Source organism: Belonocnema kinseyi, chromosome 8, assembly GCF_010883055.1.
Source record: "Belonocnema kinseyi isolate 2016_QV_RU_SX_M_011 chromosome 8, B_treatae_v1, whole genome shotgun sequence".
In the NCBI taxonomy this organism is placed as follows: Eukaryota; Metazoa; Arthropoda; class Insecta; order Hymenoptera; family Cynipidae; genus Belonocnema; species Belonocnema kinseyi.
In genome coordinates, this window is record NC_046664.1 from 98,794,102 (window position 1) to 98,818,720 (window position 24,619).

The 24,619-nt window shown below is 29.7% G+C and overlaps 1 protein-coding gene across 1 annotated transcript; it reads left to right on the forward strand.

Annotated features, from left to right (window-relative positions):
* Positions 1-1,823: 1,823 nt before the first annotated feature.
* LOC117177671 (protein real-time) lies at positions 1,824-23,043 on the forward strand. The gene is made up of 15 exons (XM_033368494.1): positions 1,824-2,102; positions 4,773-4,922; positions 5,105-5,236; positions 5,348-5,476; positions 5,604-5,713; positions 5,798-5,874; positions 7,600-7,902; positions 7,971-8,059; positions 8,138-8,275; positions 8,357-8,477; positions 8,921-9,045; positions 11,224-11,467; positions 20,207-20,325; positions 20,412-20,551; positions 20,630-23,043. The coding sequence occupies exons 1-15, from the start codon at positions 2,040-2,042 to the stop codon at positions 20,697-20,699; spliced, it is 2,010 nt and encodes a 669-aa protein (XP_033224385.1). The 5' UTR covers positions 1,824-2,039; the 3' UTR covers positions 20,700-23,043.
* Positions 23,044-24,619: the final 1,576 nt, after the last annotated feature.

The following is a 24,619-nucleotide window of genomic DNA, read 5'->3' on the forward strand; positions in this document are numbered from 1 at the left end:
TTCAACAAAATTGTTAAATTTTCAAGGGAAAAGGTGAATTTATGACCAAGAAGATTAATGTTCTATACAAAAAAAACGATTTTCCAACTTAACCAATATAAAGGATTAATTGTTAATCAATCATTTAATAGTTACATTTTCAGATAAATATAAATAATTTTTTAAAGAAAAAATTAATTTCAAACAAAGTTGTTAAATTTTCGACCAATCAGATGAATTTTCGACCAAGAAAATTGATAATCTACAAAAAAAGACAAATCTTAAACAAAATACGTGAATTTTTAAAGAAGTTATTTAATTTTAAAGTAAAAAAGACGAATTATCTACAAAAAGTTTAAATTTTTGAGCGAAAAATATGAGTTTTCAATGAAAGAGTTAAACTTTCAAACAAATAGTTAAATTTTCAATCATAATTAAAAAACCTTGTTAAAAAAACGTTCCTATACGTATTGAAAATTTCACCTTTAAAATAATATTTACATTGTACAAGAGTATAAAAACTTATTTCACTGACAGAAATATATTTTCTTTGATTGTGCCATACAGGAAATCAACAACGGGTAAGAATAAAAAAAAACACTAAGACTGACAAAAGGACGTTTCTGTAAAAACTTGACAATTTTTGAAATACTCAATTCAGGACTGGATATTTTATCTCTTATTTATACCTTATATTAGAAAAATGAAACTCATTATCATAATTGTTAATTTTAACTATAAAAACTTAGGCTAAATCATTAAAAAATTTAACAATATTATTAATTCCCGCGAGATTTTAAGATTTTCCACAGAAGGAAAAACCAATGTGTGAACGGTCTCGGGCAGCTGCCTGCCGGCACCGGACAGGAAGGCAGAAGTGTGACAGTACCCTTACTAAAAAGAGTAAATTTTCTGGTAGCGCGTTACAAGCAGGGATGTGCAGTTCGCGTAACTGGAGGTTTTCTACGTAAAATACCTAAGTGAAGTATCTTAGGTAGAAAACAGGTAGAATACCTAGTAAATTACGTGCCAAGATGGCGGGCCTATAGAACTGTGCTTAGTAAGATACTAGGCATGTAAAATACCTAGCAAATTACCGTAAAAATCTACGAAATTACCTAGGGTATTTTACTTACCCATCCCTGGTTAGAAGTAACACGTTACTGTCAAACTTTGAATTAAAAACCAGTAATTGTGATCATTTACATTCTCAATGTCTTTAATTTGAATTATGGGAAATAGTAAGTTTAACTTTTTATGTTTAAAATCTGCAACATTTGAGAATTGTTTTTTTAAACACCTTCAAAATGAAAGATTTTTTAATGGTGACTCTATAAAAGTGAATTATAAAAAAAAAAACATTCAAACTTACATTGTATTTTCAATTATGCATCATGCAAATTGACGGATATTCACTTATTCAGTTGCAAATCTTCAAGACGGACCTATTTCAAAAAGATCTTGAAAATTGTATAATTTTAAACTATACATATTCAAAACTAAACAATTTGGCACATTTTCAACCATAAATATAGAGCTATATAATTATATTTTTTAATTTATGATTATTGATTATAATTTACAGTACTTTAAATTAAAGCATATACTTTATTTTGATAATAAGGTATTCAAAATTATGAAACGCGTATCATTCATTTTTGCTATATATAGTTATTAAAATAAATACTTAAGAAATTTGTTAATATGAAAATTCCCGGTCTTTAACGTGTAAAGCATTAAAGTTTGTGTTTACTAGCGACCTCAACGGTAACAAAATAAACCTCTGCATCCAATCTCTCCCACCACCACGCAGGACCGCCATCACTGATCATGTTTCCAGTGACTGGCGACAGTACAGTGGCGAGCTGCGGGCAGTGGCAAGTGGCCATAAGTCGTATTGTGACGTCAAGGAACGTCGAGCGATCAAGCTATGAAATGTCAGTGCTCCAGTGATTGGATTCCGCACCAAAATTTAATAATTTCAATTGATTGAATTACTTGGCCGTCTATGTGAACATACACCGACTTTTTCGTATCTCTGCCGTGAAAAATTCTCCACAATGGTTCAACAATACCAATCACCTGTTCGGGTTTACAAACACCCTTTCGCTCTTGTCATGATGGTATGTTTATATTGAATATAGTCTTTACGTTTGTTATTAAATATTCATCGCTTGGCATTCACCTACTTTCCAAATACTTCTCCGCACTCTAGAGCTACATTTGAACGTCCATAAACAAAGACATTGTCATTGTTTTTTTTTGTTTATATAAAAGGTACTTCTGTCGAAAATGGAGAAAATCAGTATTCTGAAATGTCAAAAGTCATTCGGAAAATATTCGCAATTTGCGTGGGTGGCAGAATTTTCCTCTGTTTCTGTGACTTGATATCTTGTACTTATTCAATTTTTTTGATTAGGCTGTTAATGTACTGCAATAAACGTGCGAAACACAAGTGGCTCTTAGCTTTATTTCTTATACAATCAAGGCCACCAGTAATGTTTCTCGTGATTATCACGTGCCTTTTAAATGCATGAGAAACTTGACGAACAAGTTTGACATTGCTCGAAATTGTTCCAGTGCGGGAATCAATATTTCGATTTTCTTTAACCTCATTGTTTCTATTCTGAGTTCAAAGTTAGAGTTAATGATGATGAAAATATTTAACAAGTATTATGTTTGTTTACTTTCAATTAGAAAGATATTTTAATATTTAGTACAGCTATCGATCAATATTTAAAAGTATATTCATGTGAATTATGGATTCGATATTATAGATTTTTACGAATTTCAGTATTTTTTTATAGTTGTGGCTACGTGTATCGAAATTTCGGCACGAGTAGCCAGATGTTATCCGTACGCGTAGACGCTTCCTTTTTTAATATCTGTTCCAAATTTGTGTATAATTTGATATTCTAATTCCCACTCTGGCAGATAGTAAGAAAATTCTTGTTCTTCTTTTACAACATTAAAATTGAAGTGTTTAAATAAGCCCAAGAATATTAAAAAATGTAAATTATTTCCACAGTTATTTATAATTGAATAAAACAAAGCATTTTTCATCTAATGTCTTATTCTAGAGTTAATGAAATCCTTTAAACTATAGATAATCCGACCCAAAATTTGCTAACATTTTGCGTAAATTTTTACATAAATAAAATTAATGTGCATGTACAAATTGAAAATTGGATGGGATGCAATTTGGCTCTGTCTGAACCTTATACTGCATAATTAACATGTTTAAATGCTTGGTGCAGTTTTTCGAATTAAGTTTTAAAAAAATCTTTAATGAGTAACAGCTTCTTTTGCAAAATTATATACCTAAAGCATTAAGCTACACATTTTTTTAAATAAATAATGGACAAAAAAATGTTGAAGTTGATAGTAATAAAAATGCAGAAAAGCTGATAAATTGGCATTCACTCTTTAAAGCAGGAAATCATGCAGCTGAAGCACTTATCACTTAAATCATATCAACGATTGCAGAAACTGTTTTATGTAAGAATGAAAGACTTTTTAACTGCTATAGTCCATCAGTTTTCATGAATTCCCTTTAGTTCTTCTAACTTTAGTACAATTTTACTGAAATTGATGTGATATTTTGAATTTAAAAAAATATAATTTTAATTAATGTGGACTTTACCCTCAATTCTTATTAATTTAGCCTTGATTATTTTGAAAGTGATTTTTTTAATTTACCCAGAATTATTTTGAATTTACTTGAAGTTTTTTCTGTTTATTCCAAATTTAATGAATTCAATGAATTTTCAAAATATAGTGAAACTTTGAGACTCTGCCGTTTTTTCGGCTGGAGGAGGTGGGGAATTAACCAAATAGAGTGCCATTTCGGATTAAAATATTTTTGTTTGTTCACGTCTCTGTGACAACCGCATACTCCCCGTAGCTCATTTTACTCCAACTTGTGGCGCGGCGTTAATTCTCGAAAGAACTGTATCCGGGGGCCCTATTTCCGAGTTTCACTGTATTTTTACAATTTTTTTATTTCACTTTGAATTTTATTGAATTATTCTCATTACTGTTGAATTTGCCATGAATTCCGCTCTTTCTTTTTTAAATTTTGTTCCATTGTATTCTTTCAAATTCTTATAAATTCATATTAATTAATTTTATGAAAATCTCTTTGAAATTCTCTTTATTTTATCAACTCGCTCTAAATTCTTTTGAATTCTTATACTTTCACTTCATTTTAACTGAAGGCAGTGGACTATTTTGATGTTTTTAAATTCAGCTTATTTTTTATGAATTTCATCGATGTTTTTTTTTCATTTTTACTCACTCTTGTAGTTAGGAATAAGTCACTTTTTCGGTTTGAATATATCACTTTTTTCATGTAAATTAGGCTCATCAATATGATCATTATGATTCTTTCCGTACTGAAGAATCTTTAGAAAACTAGTCGCCACAATCTGAATAGTGAACAAGACAAAATTGCTGAAAAAGCAATGAAATTGATTGTTAGAAGAAATTTTCGTGAACTATATTTTTAAAGTGACTAAAAAGCTAACGATTGTTATAGTTACTGTTATTGTAAAAATTTCACTAGTAACCAATTCGTTTCTTAATTACAAAAACCATTTTTTTACCACTATTGTCACCACAAAAAATAATATTAAAAAAACTATTTACGTTCCATTACTGATCTATTAGTAGTTGAAACATAATCAATATAAAGTTTTTTAGTTCGTCAATTTCTAGATATTTCGTATCTTCATTTATGAAATTTAACACACTTCAAGAAAAATTGAGTACTTAAAATAGATTATAATGTTAAGGCGTATGAACGGCGTTTTCCAACCTGCCCACAAATTCCAGTCTTTGTCGGTTGCGAAGTTACTTTAGATGAAGAAAGTCAAGGTGGGGCAATCAGAACGACAGAGCGAAGATGTAAATTAAATGTGGATGCACCGTATATTCTAAAGAAGGTACTCACATTATTTATTATATATTAATGACAATTTTGAAAATCTGCATTATCATAATTTTGAATATAAAATTACAACTTTTGTACCTATTATATATTAATTAATATTTCATTAACTGCGTTTTTTCTTTAATTGACTATTCACTAACTATAGTGAAAATATATTAATCATTTCTTTTACAGATAATAGGCGTAGACTTTATATATTTTATTCAGAGAAACGTCCTAGATCGTCGCAACAGTATTTTAGAAATTGAGGCTTACAATGAAAGTTTTGCATCGAGAGTTACTGTTTTAGAAAAATGTAGATATTTTGTAAGTGTTGTTCAATTATATTCCAAATGTTAAAACTTTATTTACTAAATAGAATAAAAAATGGGTTGAAAGTTACTAATAAGGTTTATCAAATTAAAAATGTTAATTAAGATTCACCCGGAAAATCCAGAATGGACTTGTTTTGAGCAAACTGCCAGTCTGGATATCAAGAACTTTTTTGGATTTGAAAATTCAATGGAAAAGTTAGCAATGAAGCAATATGCACAGAATATTTCAAAGGTATACTTTGAAATTACGAATTAGATAATCAATCCTTATACACATTTTTTCAAAGTACAGTATGAATTTAATTATTGAATGCGAATAACAAGTTACAATCAGATTTCTAAAATATCATTAATTTCAGGGAAAGGAGATAATAGAGTTTTTTATCAGCCAGATGAAAGAAGATGGTATTACGTACGTAGCCCCTTGGGTACCACCAGAAAACGTACCTTCGCCAGTACACGAAAAAATGTACGTTATTCAAATAATTGTTATTTATAAAGTATTGTATTTAAATCAATTTTTTCATCATGCTTTCAACTCATATTGTTTTAGATCTTTGGAAGAAATCAAAGAACCAACCTCACCGAAAGAAGCAGGTTCATTTGATACAAAATTACCCAGTACTCGAGGTATGTAAATCTTTATTGAAGACCCTAATCTATTTTACAGAGTGTCTACCTTTCCTGGAAAACCTGGAAGGCCTAGAATTATCGGGGAATTTTTATATACCTGGACATATCCGGTAATTCTGTTTAAAGTCAGGGAATTCTTTCGAGAGGGCGATTACTTTTTTTTATTTGAATTGTATTATAAAGTTTAATAGCTATGATTCTTCATTTGGAAAAGTATGTTCATATTACTGTATTTACCTGTTTATTTGAAAATCGTTTTTTTTTTATTTTAAATTAATTTTTTTAACTGCAAATTGAACTTTTATAATTTTGGTAAAACATTGGTCGCTTTTAGTTGAAAATTCATGTATTTCGTTGTAAAATCCGTATTTTTTGTAGAAAATTAATCTTCTTGACTAAAAATTCATCTTTTTGCTTTAAAATTCAACACTTTGTTTGTAATTTTTTCTTTCTTGATTGAAAAATCTTTCTCAGTTCAAAATTCAAATCATGTTAAACAGTCGTCCTTTTTTTAAAAAAAATTAAAATCTGTATTGGTTGAAATATAACTACTACATTTTCTTGTTCAGAATTGATATCTAGGAATTAAAATTTAATTGCTTGATTGAAAGAAGAACTATCACTATGAATGAAAAATGAGCTATTTGATTGAAAATCGTATTTTTGTTAAAAAACAATATTTTTGGTTGAAAATTCATCTTTTTTGTTTAAGATTTAAGTATTGCTATTAGTAATTCATCATTTGATATACAAAAGTCATCTTTTTGGCTTAAAATTGAACAATTCCATATAAAGATTCATCATTTTAGTCAAAAATGTATCTGCTTTGTTGAAAGTTAAACACTTTTGTTTAAAATTCATCTTTTTGGTTTAAAAATTGTCTATTCCAGTGAATGATTCATCATTTCAGTTAAAAATTCGTCACTTTGGTTGAAAAATTGTATTTTTTAGTTGAAAATGATTGTTCTTGTATAAAAATTTCGCTGTTTTATTTTTGGTTGAAAGTTGATCTTGTTCAGCTAAAAATTCAACTATTTGATTAAAAAATTTTAGTTGAAAATTCAACTGTTTGTTCGAGAATTTATGTATTATACTGATAAAATTGTCTTTTTTGGTAAAACATTAATCGTTTTAGTTGAAAGCTAAACTTTTTGCTTAACAGTTAATATTTCTCATTGAAAATGCTATAAATTTACTAGCAAAGTTACGAATTTGAAGTAGTATAAATTGAATTAAATGTAATATCCACATTAATTTTGCCCAAATGTGCACTGAATTTTAAATATAAGATTCCAAAATAAAAATTTGTTTGAATTATTATTAAAATTCGTAGACTGACAAAAACAAATTTAAGAAATTATATGATTTATGCTTTTAGTATTATTCAGTTATTTAATTAATTAAGGATGTTAATGTATTTAAAAATATCTTGTAATAAAATTTGTCAAAGTTTTATAAATTGAACGTATTAATCGAATGCCTAGAAACTGACAATACATTATTTATAATAAAGTCGCAAAACTGTATTGTATAAATATTTCGAGTAGATTATTCTGAAAAATGCGAAATGTTTGAATGAAACCGCGCTATGAAAAATTATATTTGGAAAAATCTTGATATACCTGGAAAAAACCTGGAATTATCAGAGAATTTGTTTTCAGGATTTAATTAGAAACCCTGATTGTAGTCTTACAAATTTTTGCGCATAAAATTTTGTTTTAGATATGCAACTTTCTTCGGATTACATAGAAAGGTATCTCGGAAAATTGGATATGATGCAAGAAAGTTGTCTCGTTCAAGTAAGACACAGCATAGAAGAATTGAGAGGAAGTTCGGTGCCAGGAGATGCGACTTTACTTCGCTTCTTGCGCGCTAGTGAATTTTCAATGGAGAAAGCGAAGGAAATGTTAACTCAATCTCTTCACTGGAGAAAGAAGTACCAGATAGATAAACTTTTAGAAGACTACGAAATGCCGCAAGTCGTCAAGGATTATTTTCCTGGTGGCTGGCATCATTTTGATAAAGGTGATTGTTGTGTCAACCATTTTCTTTTTAAGAATAATAATTCTAATAAGAATTCTTTTTTTTTACAGAGGGCCGTCCACTTTATATTTTACGACTCGGGCAAATGGATGTTAAAGGATTGCTTAAGTCGATTGGAGAGGATGAATTGCTTTTACTTGTGAGTTAAAGCATACTGAGTGAATTAATAAATCAAAGTATGTTCATTTTATCTGATTGATTTAATGTAATTTATCAGGCTTTACACATTTGCGAAGAAGGCCTGCAATTGATGGACGAGGCGACTAATGTCTGGGGCCATCCAGTTTCTCAGTGGACTATTCTCATTGATTTGGAAGGTTTAAATATGCGGCATTTGTGGAGGCCTGGAATTAAGGTAGGCACATTAATGCATTTCTCAAGCTAGTATTATTAGGTTTTATTTTGGCGAGCAGATTTGGATGAAAATTTTTTTCAGGCTCTTCTTCGAATAATCGAGATCGTGGAAGCAAATTATCCAGAGACCATGGGAAGAGTTTTGATCATGCGGGCACCTAGATGCTTCCCTATTCTGTGGACGCTGATCAGCACATTCATACGTAAGAAAAATCATCGATCAGTTTTTTACTTCTTATTTATCGAACTCGAAAGTTTTATATCCAACCTATTTTACTAGGAATTTCTTAGAAATTAAAAAACAAAAATCTTCAACATGTTAAAGCCAACAAGGAAACCAGGCTGTTGACAACTTGGTTTTCATTGCCTTCAAAAAGATTTTCAGAAAACAATGAAATGTTGGTATATTTTTGTATGTGTTCTCTGATAGGGATTTAAAACAGACATAATTTATAAAAAAAAGAAGGAAGGGGATTTGGAGGTAGCCTTCTTTTTCTTTCCTTACTTATTATTATTTTTTTTTTTGAATGGAGCTTTTAAAGAAATTTGTTTGATTCTAAAAATTTCGTAGTTAGGCTGGAATATTGGACGTTAAAGAGGAATTTAAATTATGATTTTTTACTTTTACTGTAAACTCTAATTTTAGACGAAAATACACGGAATAAATTTATATTCTACTGCGGTACTGATTATCAAGAACCGGGAGCTGGAGGTCTCAGTGATTACATCGATGAACAGTTCATTCCTGATTTTCTTGGTGGATCGTCAGAGGTCAGAGAAACTTTCTTTTTCTATTTTTTATTGAAAATATTATTTACATTTCTAATACATACATTACCTGAAGATTATTTTCGTATAAAAAAATTGACTTTTTAAAACGTTCGATTTTTTATACTTTTTAATTTATTTGTCTACTTTTTCAAGAATTAATTCTGTATAAATAACCAATTTCTTGGCTAGCAGGGATGTTTTTGCGAAGTTTACGGTATGGTACCTCGACGCTTTTACATTTTCGAGGAAACCGACGATGTAAGATTAACAAAATTGGTGTTTGCCTACGTTGTGCAGTCCACCTTGCCTTTAATCTCATGCAAATTATGTGTTTTTTAACAAATTCTATAAATCATGTGAAGTCTCTCACTAAGTAGTACTGCACAAAATTCTGTTAAAATCAAAACAGAGTTTACAAGTTTAGAACATTTACGATTTTTGATTAGAATCAATGTTTCGTAATAGTCTCGATGTGTTTTCTTAATTGTCCTTCATAGATGTGAACAAAAAAAGGCAATACTCTTTTTTCTATGTCATAGTATTCAAATGATAGATTGTCAATTAATTTCTTGAACAGCTTTGGGTGCTACTGTACTGTCAAAAGCTTAATTGTAAAACAAATTATTTTTCAGCAGACAAAATTATATAAAAATTTATTGTATTAACAAACAAAAGTACTATATATTGTTTAGTTCCTAATAATATTCTAAAAGTCAGTTTAATATTTTGAAAAAGCATTAATAGATTAATATTTAACAAAATATTATTTAGAAAGTTGAGAATGTCTTATTGAAAACAGTGTCTAGGTGCACCGAAAACATTTATGCTTCACGCAACGAACTTCGGGATGCCTAACCACGACCTATTAAAAAAATTAGTGTGAAAATAGCTTATGGCTAATTCCATTTCAAATCATACAATGAGGTTTGCAGGAGGTTATCAGAATGTTTTGATATAAAAGTATGTTATTCTACACTCAAATAAAAAAACACGTGTTTCACCATTTAGCTAAAAAAAAAAGTTTTTTTTTTAGAAATTGTGAGTTGTTGAAGATAGCTTTAAAATTTCATAAAAACTGCCAAAATATTTTTCAAAATGATGGAGATGTTTACAAAGTATACGTATTTGGTTGGTTTTTCTTTTGTGTCATGAGAAATTCTTAGTTGTGTCGAATGATCCGAGAAAAATTGAGAAAATTGCGGCGGTTTTTCGAATAATTTTGAAAATGGATTTTCTCAAAAAGGCCACCTTTAAAATTTTTGTTGTGGATTGTTGATAACATGGATTACAGATTCGCCATATTTAGCTTTTGGTAAATAATTTATTCCAACTGAAAAAACTTAAATTGTTAATTTCTTGAATAATTACCGAAGAAAGCAGTCAATATGAAGGAAACAAAGTTATTTAGAAATTAATTTTCTTTAATACAGCGTCTAACTTTTTTAATATATGGAGCCACATCAATTTAAATACTTATTTGCTCAATCTCGATCCGGATTCATTGCCGCCTCTTGCACAATTAATTTTTTAATTTGTATTAGTGTTTCGTTTTTTTTTTACAAGTATATAAGTTGATATGGTGGCATATAATAAAAAAGTGAAAGAGGCTTTTTTAAAGAAAATTAATTTCTAAATAACTTTTTTACTTCATATTTACTATTTTCTTCGGTAGTGTAGTCCAATGTTTTCGACAAACCACAAAAAAAAACTTTTAATTTAAAAGGTGGCCTTTTCGAGAAAATCCGTTTTCGAAAGTTTCAGATAAAACCTCCGCCATTTTCTCAATTTTGAATTTTTTTCGCAGATCGTTTGTTAAAGCTAAGAATTGCTCATCACATTAAAGAAATATCAACCAAATAGGTATACTTGGTAAAGAATGGCATCATTTTGAAAAATATTTGGGCAGTTTTTATGAAATTGCAAGGTTATCTTCAACAGCTAAATATTCCTGAAAAAAATTCAGCCGAACTTTGAAGCACGTGTTACTTCATTTTAAGTGTAGAATAAATTACTTTCATGCAAAAATATTTTGACCTCATGCAGACCTCATTGTATGATTTGAAATGGAATCGGCCCTATTATAAAAGCCGAAGATCTTAAGTGACTTGATTTCTGATGTTTTTAAATGATTTATTATATAGTAATTTATGTTTTTGACACTTCATATTTTAAATTTAGACATACGTTATGGAAGGAGGAGTCGTACCGAAAAATCTATACAGAGTCGATTTGGAAGTTCCTGCCAGTGAGCATGAGCACAGTTTATATCACTCAATTAGTCTTGGTCGTGGTCAAGTGCATAATGTTGTCATACGCTCCAACGACCCAGGAGCTGTGCTCACTTGGGACTTTGATGTTATGAGGCATAACGTGCTTTTTACCGTATTGCACAAAGCAATCGACGCCAACATCGGCAAAGCAGGTATCGTTCAATAAATATTATTGCATAATTTCTTTTTCTACTTCCAATTTTGTTTACTCCCATCCATGGAATTGTTTAAAATCACACAGAGCATAATGCGAGTTGCATGAAAATCGGGTAATATTTACGCGTTCTCAAAACAGTTTTAGGATCGGGAGTTTTGAATAAAATGTAATTTTTAATCTAAATTTTATGTTTTAGAAAAAGAATAATTCATTTGATTTGTTTTAGTTCTCATGAGTTCTTAAAACCTTTTTAGCATCGAAACTTAGTCACATCATTCTCTTTGTTATATCACTAAACAAAAATATTTCCCTTTTCTCCGAATTAATCTTTCGGGAAAATAGAATTAAGAAAAATGTTATTTAATTAGGACATAAGTAAATGTTGGTAAAACAAATATGGAAAGTAACAAGAGTGTCGGCAAGAAATGACTTCCATACCTTTAAGGGCATGTGATACTTACAGTTTCCCCGACTTTTTTCCACAAAAATGACAATTTTTAAAAGCTGAATTCGGAGATGCTATAAAATATCATAACGGACGGCACGGACTCTTTTTTGAGGGATAATAACAAAAAAATGTATTGTGCTAAATAAAAATTTTATGTGCTACCGTCGCACCCCTACCGAAAGAAATCTCTGAGTTTTCTTTAGCGAAATAGCCTAGTCCATTTGAGTCTATAAACAAAGTCGATTTGAAACAAAATAGTCTCGGAGATAGTTTGAGAGATTTGGGTCCTTTTCAATATCCTTTTGGTGGTTCTTTTAAGAGTAGTGCGACGGTAATATAATGTTCCTTTTGTATTCGTCACGTACCGGGCGGGCAGAGTTATTTACAGTAGTTGGTTGTGGCTAATCCGCTCTCCCTTTTTAAATTTCTCTTCAAATTATTAACCCGTAGATTCCGAATTATTATGTTTTAGGCTGTTAACACCCTTGTGATTTTAAATTTAGTTTATGTGAAATCGCCACTCGATGTTGTAAATTTACAAATGATTGTGAAATTATAGGTTATGGTAATTTTCCCAGATTAAGCGTATAAAATTTCCAGGTTGCGGAATTTTTTCCTTACATTTGACAATATTACAGGGCAGATTCAAAAAATTCTTTTATTTTGAATTTTTTTCCTCGCTAGATTTTGTTACAAGTTTATTGCAATGTTGTAAAGAAAAGACGAATGCGGTAATATAACCTCAAAACAGAGACAACAATGGAATAACTTGGACAAGTACGATTATGCTGTTTTTTTTCAATATGTTAAAATTGCTACACACAGCTTAACATGCCCTTCTTCTGTTTTGAACGAAACTAACAAGTGCTCGTTTGGAAAAACGTATCTTTAGTCATCATTAATTCTTAAACGTGTGAATTTAAAAAAAATTTACAACTAATTTAACAAGTAACATAATTGTCGTTCAACATTGCGTGGAACATTTTTTAGTTGAAACTATTTTATTTTCAATTAAAAAAATATTTTTTTACTTCAATCTGTATTGAAAAAATATTTAAAAAGTAAACAATATATTTATTTTAAATATTTAAATCAGAAAAAAATGTTAAATAACTTGTAATTTTTTTCCATTTTCCACATTCTTGGGACTTGTGATTTTACATGAATTCTCTGCATGCGCATTGGATAATTTCCATTTCCTTTTGACTATTTTACGTGTACATTCTGACATATTACATATCGTATTGGATTTTCAAAAACTGTTGCGATTTTACTATTTTGGGAAAATCCCAACGTTGAATGTGGGCTCGATTATTACCAACGTTCAAAGTAGGTTTATCACAGAATTTAGGTTATGTTACGATATGTAGCGTTGTTATTTTACAAGCATGTGTAGAATCCCTAATCTCAATATGGAAAAGTGACCACGTTCAAACTGGTAATGTTACCGAAAATTTTATTCGTAAAATTACAAATGTTTGTGAATGTCGTTTTCATTTTTTACAGTATGCATTATTTCGAGGTTACGTCGTTTTTCATCTCTGCCTTTCCGATAATTTAGAAATTATTTATAAAATAAACTTTTCTGATTGCCTGAAAACCAGGTTAGTTCCGATAGATTAGTTACTATGTTTATTTGTAAGTCCAAAGTTTTCGTCCAAAAATATTGTGTAGTTTGGAAGTAACGCTCGGGTGAATTGTAACACACATAACCTCGAAATATACACGCACTGTAAAAAATTTTTACTGTAATTTTACCACGTTGAATGTGGGCTCGATTATTACCAACACGTAAGGTTGGGTATTCACGAAAGTCGGGAATATTTCAGTCCGCCTTGTGATTTTACCTTTAGGTTATGTGAAATTACCATCGCTGTAAATTTACAAATGATTGTGAATTTATAGGTTATGGTAATTTTCCCAGATTAAGTGTATCAAATTTCCAGGTTGCGAAATTTTTTCCTTACATTTGACAATATCACAGGACAGATTCAAAAAATTATTTTTTTATTTCGAATTTTTTTCTTCGCTAGATTTTGTTACTTTCGTTCAAAGTAAATATAAGAAGTTCGATATGAAGGCAAGTTTAACGTTTTTAAAATATTAAAAAAGAAATAAACATGATTATAATTGTCCGAGTTTATTGCAATGTTGTAAAGAAAAGACGAATGCGGTAATATAACCTCAAAACAGAGACAACAATGGAAAACTTGGACAAGTACGATTATGCTGTTTTTTTCAATATGTTAAAATCGCCACACTTACCTTAACATACGCTCCTTCTGTTTTGAACGAAACTAACAAGTGCTCGTTTGGAAAAACATATCTTTAATCACAATTGCTGAATATTTATGATGCAGAATTCTGAGGCTTGCTTATACCATCTCTGGCCCCTATTGTTCTCTCGGCGGGAGATTTAAAGTGAAATTTAAAATAAAATGTTAATCAAAAACAATTGTTAACAATGTAGGTCATTTTAATTCTTATGCATGTGAAATTAAAAATTTTTTAAAACTAATTTAACAAGTAACATAATTGTCGTTCAACATAGCGTAGAACATTTTTTAGTTGAAACTGTTTTATTTTCAATTAAAAAAATATATTTTTACTTCAGTCTATATTGAAAAAATATTTAAAAAGTAAAGAATATATTTATTTTAAATATTTAATTCAGAACAAAATTTTAATTAACTTGTAATTGTCTTCCATTTTCCACATTCTTGAGACTTATGATTTTACATAGTGTTGAAATTCTCTGCATGCGCATTGGATAATTTCCATTTCTTTCTGATAATTTTACATGTACATTCTGACATATTACATATCGTATTGGATTTTCAAAAGCTGTTGCGATTTTACTATTTTGGGAAAATCCCAACGTTGAATGTGGGCTCGATTATTACCAACGTCCAACGTAGGTTTATCACAGAATTTAGGTTATGTTACGATATGTAGCGTTGTAATTTTACAATCGACGTGAAGTTGGCACAGAAACAATGAAAAAACCTAGTGTTATCATATGGAATCGTTTGGTGGTCGTTTGTTGGTGTTTGGTAGCCCACTTTTGACGTTTGGTGGTCAAAATTGAAAAAGTTATCGAATTTTCAAATTTGGGGTGCTAACTTCACGCTAGCACCTCACTTTTTAATATTTTTGAAAATTTCTTGCGGGAATCGTTTGGTGGTCGATTGGTGGTGTTTGGTAGTCCACTTTTGACGTTTTGGTGGTCAAAATTGAAATGTAAATGGAACTTTGAATAAAAATAACCAGCACCCCAAAGTTTTACTATTTTGAATTTTGTTCCCACCAATCGCTCCAAAATCGTTTGGTGGTATTTGGTAGTCCACTTTTATCGTTCAACAATTAAAAATAACGAAATTATTGTAATTTTTATAAATTTCTAAAAAAATAACAAGTGTCAGCGCGCATATGTTTCCGCACATGTGGTCCCGCGGCGTACTCGTGTACATGTCATTGGCGCGAAAGTTTTAAAACTAAAGAATGCCAGAAATACGACAGAAGATTTAAAAAAAAACAGAAGTGGCGATTAAACGACTAGAGCTGACTATCGACAGAATATACCCAAATTTGAAAAAGCCACAGTCAGTGGACGGATTGAACTCTATTTCAAGATCGAATTTTTCATTACTGAAATATTCTAGTATTTTATTAATTTATTAAGAACACTGCCCTGCACATTACTGAAAACGAACTTCACACTTGTGAAAACTATCTGTATTCTCTGTATAAAATACTAAATCTGAAAATATTATTTAGTAGAAATAAGATAATTTTGTGTAAAATTGATTCTTTTTTTCTAAATTCGTGCTAATTTTTATATTTTAATTATTTATTTGCAATCAACTAATGCTATCATTACCACAATTAATTTTCCACGTTGAAAAAACAAACTCACACTCGATACTACTTTGCTTTATTTATTTTGTTTCGCATGACGTAAAAAAATTTAGTTTCTTTCAGAATCTCTAAAGTGATCATCGTATATTTTTATATAATGATTCTCTCCAGTAACGCCCTTCTCGTATGAGATAGATGGCAGCTAATAAATAGAGTATCATTTAATTATGGAAGACAACGTATGTTAACTAAATGGTGTTACACATAATAAAAAATTGTATTGTGTACAAAAATTACTCAAATATAACTTTATTTCTTTTTCTTAAAATATAAAATTGCTGTTCTTAATTTAAAAAAACTGTTTTTATATAGTATTCCATAAAAATAATGTCACATATGTTATATTAATTCCATGTCACATATTCTTCTTGTCAACTTAGGGATTAGTCAACATAGTATTTTATGTTTAACTGTTTATAATAAGTTATCTTGGAAAGTAAAAGTTAAAGTAAAAGCGACAATAGAAATTTGACCTTTTAGTCGACCTTGCCTTAAAGGTTTGGGATCTATGTTGCAACCTCAAAATTCGATTTCCTTATTTTACACTATAAATATTATAATTAGATATTTTTTTGCTATGTAGCGATACTCATTTTTCAAATATTATTAAGAATTTATGAAGTAAAACGAAGAGATTAAATGTTGACGTTAGAACATCGATCGAACACCCTTAAAATCTAAAACTCCGTAAAGCGTTGATAAAGTATCAAAATTAATTCCTTATTATATAAAGTTACGTTTTTTTACGTAATTTCTTACATTTAAAGAATACTGCAACTTAAAAAGTAAATTAACCGCGTTTAAATTTTGCTCAAGCTAATCTTTGGTTTAAGTGGAGTTCGGGCTTAACTTCTACTACACATTTAGAACAAAAAAAAAGTCGATTTTTCAATTTCAAAAAATAAAGAGAAACAAAAAAAATGTAATTAAATCTCAATGTTCTTAGATAAAAGTTTTCAGTCACCAAGTGCTAACAAAAAACAGGCGGAAGTTCCGCATAAAATAAATTGCTATCCTAATTCCAAGAATTTTCATTAGAATTTACAGGCAAAAGTTGGTGTTGATTTTCTACGAAAAGAAAATCTGCGTTTGAATAGTCGAATCCTGCCTCTGGACCTTATTTCGAATTCAGGAAGGAGAAATTATTGTTAATCTCCTGCACTCTGATCTGAGAAGTAGAGTTCAATCCGTCCACTGACTGTGGCTTTTTCAAATTTGGGTCTATTCTCTCGACAGTCAGCTCTGGTCGTTTAATCGCGTCTTCTGCTTTTTTTTCTTACTTCTGTCGTATTTCTAGCATTCTTTAGTTTTAAAACTTTCGCGTCAATGACAAGTACACGAGTACGCTGGGCGACCACATGCGCGGAAACATCTGCGCGCTGACACTTGTTATTTTTTTAGAAATTTATAAAAATTACAATAATTTCGTTATTTTTAATTGTTGAACGATAAAAATGGACTACCAAATACCACCAAACGATTTTGGAGCGATTGGTGGAAAGAAAATTCAAAATAGTACAATTTTGGGGTGCTGGTTATTTTTATTCAAAGTTCCATTTACATTTCAATTTTGACCACCAAAACGTCAAAAGTGGACTACCAAACACCACCAATCGACAACCAAACGATTCCCGCAAGAAATTTTCGAAAATATTAAAAAGTGAGGTGCTAGCGTGAAGTTAGCACCCCAAATTTGAAAATTCGATAACTTTTTCCATTTTGACCACCAAACGTCAAAAGTGGGCTACCAAACGCCAACAAACGACCACCAAACGATTCCATATGATAAAACTAATTTTTTTCATAGTTGCTGTGCCAACTTCACGTCGATAATTTTACAATCATGTGTAGAATCCCTAACCTCAATGTGGAAAAGTGACCACACTCAAACTGGTAATATTACCGAAAATTTTATTCGTAAAATTACAAATGCCTGTGAACGTCGTTTTCATTTTTTACAGTGCGCACGTTGTTAGCAATATCAAAAAATTTTCTATAAAAAAACACAAAAAAAGTGTGCGGGGACGTCCGTTAGCATGTTCGCTATCATTTCCCAGATTTTGGAGGCAAAATATTTCTTATCCTAGGAAATAAGCAGGGGGAATCTAACACTGAAATAATCGATACTATTTCCTAAGCGCTATGCAAATTAATCACATTTTGCTAAATTAAAACTTTTTTGAATTAACCTAAAAAAAGTGTGTGGGGACGTCCATTAGCATGTTCATTATCATTTCCCAAATTTTTAAGACAAAATATTTATTATTCTAGAAAAAAGCCGGGGGAACCTAAAACTGGCAAAATCTACAATTTTCTAAGTATCACATGCCCTTAATAGATATAATTTTTGAATTCCGAATAAATTTCTAGTTATGAGGTATAGTGAATCACTATAACCACTTGAAGGCTTCAGTTAAGCCAAGTTCAAAAGTTATTATTTTAAATTAATTTTATTTCTTTAAGATGCGTGGACATTATTTTATATCGTAATTTTTCTTTCAGTTGAAGGGATCTTAAAAGAAACACGCTGAGGGCCGAATCCATTTCAAATGAGGCAGTTTCACAAGATATGCGTATTTTAATTCCTTGCTTCGTTTTTTCAAAAAACCCTGAATTTTTTCTTTGAGGTTCAAGTTCAAGAGTTATCGCCTTCTTTCGAAATCCTCGCGAAAATGTTCAAAATTAACAAAATGGCGGTGAATTTTCTGAAAATACTAAAAGTCGATTTCACAGTTAAAAAGGTCTACAAAAAAGGTCATTACTCATTTATGATATCTTGTACCGTTTCCGAAAAAAATCAATATTTATAAAAAAAAATGATCTTTACCACAAAAACGGCTTAACCCGCATAAAATGGATAGAATATCTTTTTCATATAAACAAAAATTTGTCAGCAATATTTTTATAAAATAGAAAAGGTGGGGTTTGCCACTTTTCACAGAATTTGCCCATATGCTTCTTTGTTCATTTTTTTTCTATATTCACAATAATAAGTAAAACTCGAAGAAAAAATGTAGATTCCGAACGGCAAGTTTCTCCTGATTTTGAAACCGTGCACAAAAAAGCAATTTATAATATAGTTAATAACAGATTTCTACAATTAAAAGACTTGGCTGCTCTGCTAACTGCACTTTCCCGAAAGAAATTTGAAATTTTCTTATTTTTCTCGGAAGCAATACAAGATATCATAAATTAGTAAAGAAATTTTTTGTGGAACTTTTTTAACTGTGCAAACTATTTTCTTAGCATTTTTTCGCATCTGTTGTTGCAAGCAAGTAAACTATGAAAATTCTATTTTATGACAAAAAATTCTCCTGCAACAAAAATTATTCAGCCCGCATAAAACTTACAAGATATTTTCCGTACGATAGTACAAATTCAACAAAAAATTCATAAAAAATATAAGTGTGGGTTTTTGAGAAAATCGACTATTAGCATTTTCAGAAAAACAACCGCTATTTTGTTGATCTTGAAGATTTTCTAAATTTTCTCGTGGATTTCTGAAGAAGGCGATAAAATCTACCGGATCGTGGACAGAAATCATAAATCTCTCGATTAGATCAAAAGTTATATAACTTGACAGAAAAATTGAGGATTGTTTAAAAAACGAAGCAAAAAATTCAAATACGCGTAACTTCGTGAAAGTTTTTTTTTCACAAATCGCAAAAATACGTATCGCCCAATTTCCTCTAAATAAGAACATATTTTGTTCCCGATAGATTCTGCGACTTCAAGTGTCGAACCTGTCTGATTCGAAATGGGTTCGGTCTAAGGTTTCTTTTTAGAAAAACATTTAGTTTTTCTCACAAATATTTATTTTTTCAAAAATGTTTGGTTGTTTATCTTTTTTGGTTGTATACGGTATGATGAGAGAAATATTATTGAAATCTTTATTGGATTTCTATGATTTTCTCAGACTGTGCTAATAATTGAAAAATAAATAATGTTCAATCGAGTCTTAAACCAATAGAGATTAATTTAACTGAAAAAGTTTTTATGGATACATGATATATTAAGAAATAGCGGAAAATGGAAAGTGGTTATGAGAAAGATAACAGGAATTTGCTTAAAGTAGACAAACTAGTGTTAGAAAGTTTTATGAAAAAATTAGTTACATGTCTGCTTTTTATTCAACTTACTACGTCGGTTTGTGATTTGATATTGAGGCGTGAGTGATTAGTATCACAACCTTCGCTCTTCGCTTTTATTCTCTGATTGGTAGAAGCACTTCGAAAATTGAAGACAATTGTTGTATTTAAAATGTTAATAATTTATTTTTAAATATACTCGGTAATTATTTGTTAAACATTATTATTTTTTTTATGAATTCAGATATTGTTTGTCTAACGAAACTCCAAATATTACTAGGTACTATGGCTGTGCCATTGAACTTTGAACATGAAACTGGAACCAAAGAATGGAAGGAAGATCTTGATTGCATAAAAGTCGAGCCTAGTATCGTTTGTCACGATGGAGAGAGCATTCAGGTATTTTACAAACACTGAGAAATTGTAATTGCCAATTTTTGTAAATAGACAAAAAGGTTTGAAAACACGAAAATACTATTTTACAGGGAACGCATATAATGCAAGAACCAGGAACCTACATTTTGCAGTGGCAGAATCCGGAAGAAGGAGAATTCCTACCATCGATCAGTTCCCACAAAGCGCAGTTAATGTACTTCTATGAAACGTTGCCATCGGCACATTATAGGTATTTAGACAAACTAAAAGTATCAACAACTAAAAACAAAAAGATTATATTTAAAAGTAAAACATTTTGATACTTCAGAGGATCAATGATGAGCCTTCAATCGGCGGTGAGTGGAAGGTCAGTTGCAAGTTCTTCGTTGTCCAGATGAGAAGTAAACACATCTGCAAAGGCAGAACCACCCGAAGATCTAAAAAACGACTGACGTGATATGCACGCCAAATGACGAACAACTCAGATCCTTTGTAGTAAAATTTCTAAAGCCCGAAAGCGACTTGCCCTTGTTTAAAAGAGCATAAAGAGATTGAAATTTATTGGAAAATCGCAGCGAACGTGACGAAGAAACATATAAAAATAGTTGAACGCTGTTAGCCAATTCTAGAATAAATAGATACCGTTAAATTAATAGAATCGTTGAAAAATCTGTTAAACTGTAATAATGTTGCTGTCTTAAAAATTATTTTCGTAAACTTACAAAGAACAGAGCGACGGGTACGATAACGACTTTTTGATCGATATTGAAGCAAATCTGTCAATTCAGATTTCCTGATAACTTCCAGATCTAAGTATAATCTTAGCATTCTTAGTTGCTTTGCGAAATAATGATTAATTTACACTATTCTGCGTATACACTATACGTGCATCCTCATTAAAATGTACAATGGCGTAGTTGATCGATCGCTTTATTAGAAGAAGAAATCCTCTTCTACTTCAATGAACAAGGAAATCAATTATATTTATTACTGCAAAATTAGATTGTGAAAGTAGTGATTAACAATATTTTAGCCTAAAGATACTCAAACTTTCAAGAATAAGGCCTAGTAAACGCATTTTCTGAGAAAGAGGACACAGATTTAAATGTAAAGGTACTTTTTCTTATTTTTTGTTATATACCGTTTGTGTGGCTGTTTTTTTACTGTGCCTTTTTCTTACAGTTAAAATAAACAAGTTCAGTACTTTCGAAGAAAAATATGTCAATACAAAAGCAATAGAGTGATGTAGAATTTGATGCTTGCATGAATTAGATATAGAGCGTAGAAAATATGAAACTTCCCTCATTAGTAAACCACGGTACCTCTCTCATTTCTTCCCAAAATGCTAGAATTTATCCAGTAGAACGCAAATTGAAATAAGTGTGTAGATTTCATATCACTAATTAATAAGATCACCAATTATTACATCACGAATTAATCAATAGTGCTTAATTCACATCCACTTTTTTAAGTTTGTTAAAAAAAAGTGAATTATTGTTCTATACAATCCTCAGTATTGTTCAAATTTTAATATCCTCTATCTTAATGTTACATTATCGATATTTTGTAAAAATATTACATTCTAGACTACAGAAATATTTACAATTTACAAAGGTTTTAAGCTGGAAAGAGGAAACGTAGCATGAATTTAGATTTATTTCGAGATTTTTGTCGTCAAATTGGAACAATCCATGATGTAATTAGAGTGACAGTGATTGCATGTTAATTTAAAAGATACAGAAATGTACTAGTTTTAAGCGTTAAAAGGTAATCTCAAATGTCATACATAAGGTTAACGAGATTGTGTTCTGATGTGTACAAGATTTGTAATCTTTTAAGCCGTATTCCTATTACTCAAGTGCAATGACGCTATGGACCAATAATTTTTTTTACAATCATTTCAAGAGAAGGAACAATTTCAATCGTGTTAAAGGCATTTATTTAATTACTATCAATGTTATTTCATTTTAAAAGTAAATCAAGAACATCACAATAAATATAACCAATATTTTAATGATGATCATAATTAATAATGAACTGAATGATTTTTCTTTTTTCATATCTAACTCAGTTTTTGTAGAATTTTATTAATCGAATGGCAATCTGCCCGATGTTATCAAAACAACATTCTTAATTTTGATTGCGAATTGCAACTGGAGTTGTCCAAGAACAACTTTACATTTTGTACGTTTTTAATCATGCAAGTTTTATGCAAGTATTTTAGTAACTCCATGCATGATAATGATGACATTAACTTCAAGAGTTAGTTTTTTTTATAAATGTAATATAGATCTGACTGATCAAATAAGTGGAAAAGAAAATTATATATTTGGATCTAGTTTTTAATCAATATAGTTTTTTATTTTCACTTTACTTTGTGTCCTTCCATATAATCATGTTCTATTAAAGATATGGTATCTATTTTCCTAATGCAGATTATATAAATAAGTTATATTATTCGTGTAAGTGTAGCAATGTATGGAAAATCACCTATTCCAAAAGTATATGAAATGAATTTAGGAGATATTTAAAAATATTCACAGATTGGAGGTTTTAATGCGTCTATTCTTTGATCATTTGAAATAGCTTGTACAAATTAAACTACTGAATCAAATGTTCGGTGTGCAATTATCTCGTTAAGCAGTTTTAACGAAATTACATGTTTTAGAAAATCATGAAAGTATATCATGAATGTATATAATATATAATGATCATGGAAATATAATGTTTGGATTAGAACTTGGATTTACGTTTAATCATTATTATAAAACAACTAATCAATAAAAGAGTTATCAATATTAAACATAGGGAGCGTTCATGCATCACGCGCTCGGTTTTCAGTTAATTTTCAACCCCCTTATGTGGCCATCAATGATATTTTTGTGGCCCCCGCCCTCATACATTCTCACGTGAATTTTTGTAAAATGATTAATTCAGCGTGGCCACCCACCCGGGGAGGAAATATGACACCGGGAGATTCCCTGTATTTCATATTTCGCGCATTTTATAATTTTTTAAAGTATATCATTTTCACTGTTCAGGATAATTAAACTTTGAATGTTTAAAATATTTCTAGCAATATTTAAGATTCCGCAATTTTGACGGGTAAAAACGACAGTGATTTGTCATTTGACAGAAATCGCACCTTCCAGTAAAAAATCTATCCAGTCGTTTAAATTTTCACTTGATACTACATCATATGACATTAATAATATATTTTTCGTCTTTAAAATGTCAGTAACCTTAATTTAAAGTTACAGTTTTGAATATGCAATTCTAAAACAGTTTAATTTTTGAGACCTTGAAACTAAAGTTTTTTCTTGATAGTTTTCAATTTCATAATTTTAAATGTAAATATAAAGCAATTTCAAATTGAAAATCTTAAAACTGTACAATTTAAAAAAGGTGAAAGCATATTATAGCAATATTGTTTTGTGTTTAAACAAATAAATTGATCAAACTGAAAAATATTTGATTCGAAAATGTACAGAATGAATAATAATTCTAAAGAAAGATTTGAAATTAAAAAATTAAAAATTGAATTTAAAATAGAAAAGATGAAAATTATACTATATGAAATTGATATATCAGTAAATGGTTAATTTCGGTAATTTTAAATTGTTACAATTTTAGAGTTCTGAATTTTCATGATAAAAGCTCATTTTTCCCTTTTATAGGTTTTAATTTTGCAATTAAATATTCTTCATTTAAAATTACAATTTATATTGAAAGTTTTTTTTTTAGAATAATGTAATTCACTTTTTCATTTTAGAAAAATGTATTTAATCAGTTTTAATGTTAAATTATAATTTTATTATGTAATAAAAACTTAAAAATTTCAATCGCTTTGAATTTTAAATTATTCCATTCTAAAAGTTTTCAATCTTAAATTATTCAATTTTGAAAGCTTTTAACTATAACGAATACAATTTCAATTCGTCTGAATTTTAAATGACCCTATGCCCTAGTGTGTATCTAGTGTGAAGGTGTGAAGTACGTCTCTTTATTTTCCTTTATTGGACACGGAAATTTTCTTATCCTACTGGGAAATGACCGGGGATTTTTTGAGACCGGGAAAAAGCGGAAAATGACAGTGAATTTTTTTTTACCGGGAATTTTACAAATTTGTAGAAGAAAAATCTGTCCACGTTCGATTTGAACAGTTTTTTTAATGATTAGTTGAATTATGTTTTTCAAATATGCTATTATTTAGCTTATAATGCGTAATTCAAAATTTTTTTACATTAAAAATTTTCAAGTAAAAATTTTTATTTTTAAGCTTACATTTTTAATTTAAAGAATTTTTTAATGCTTTCTT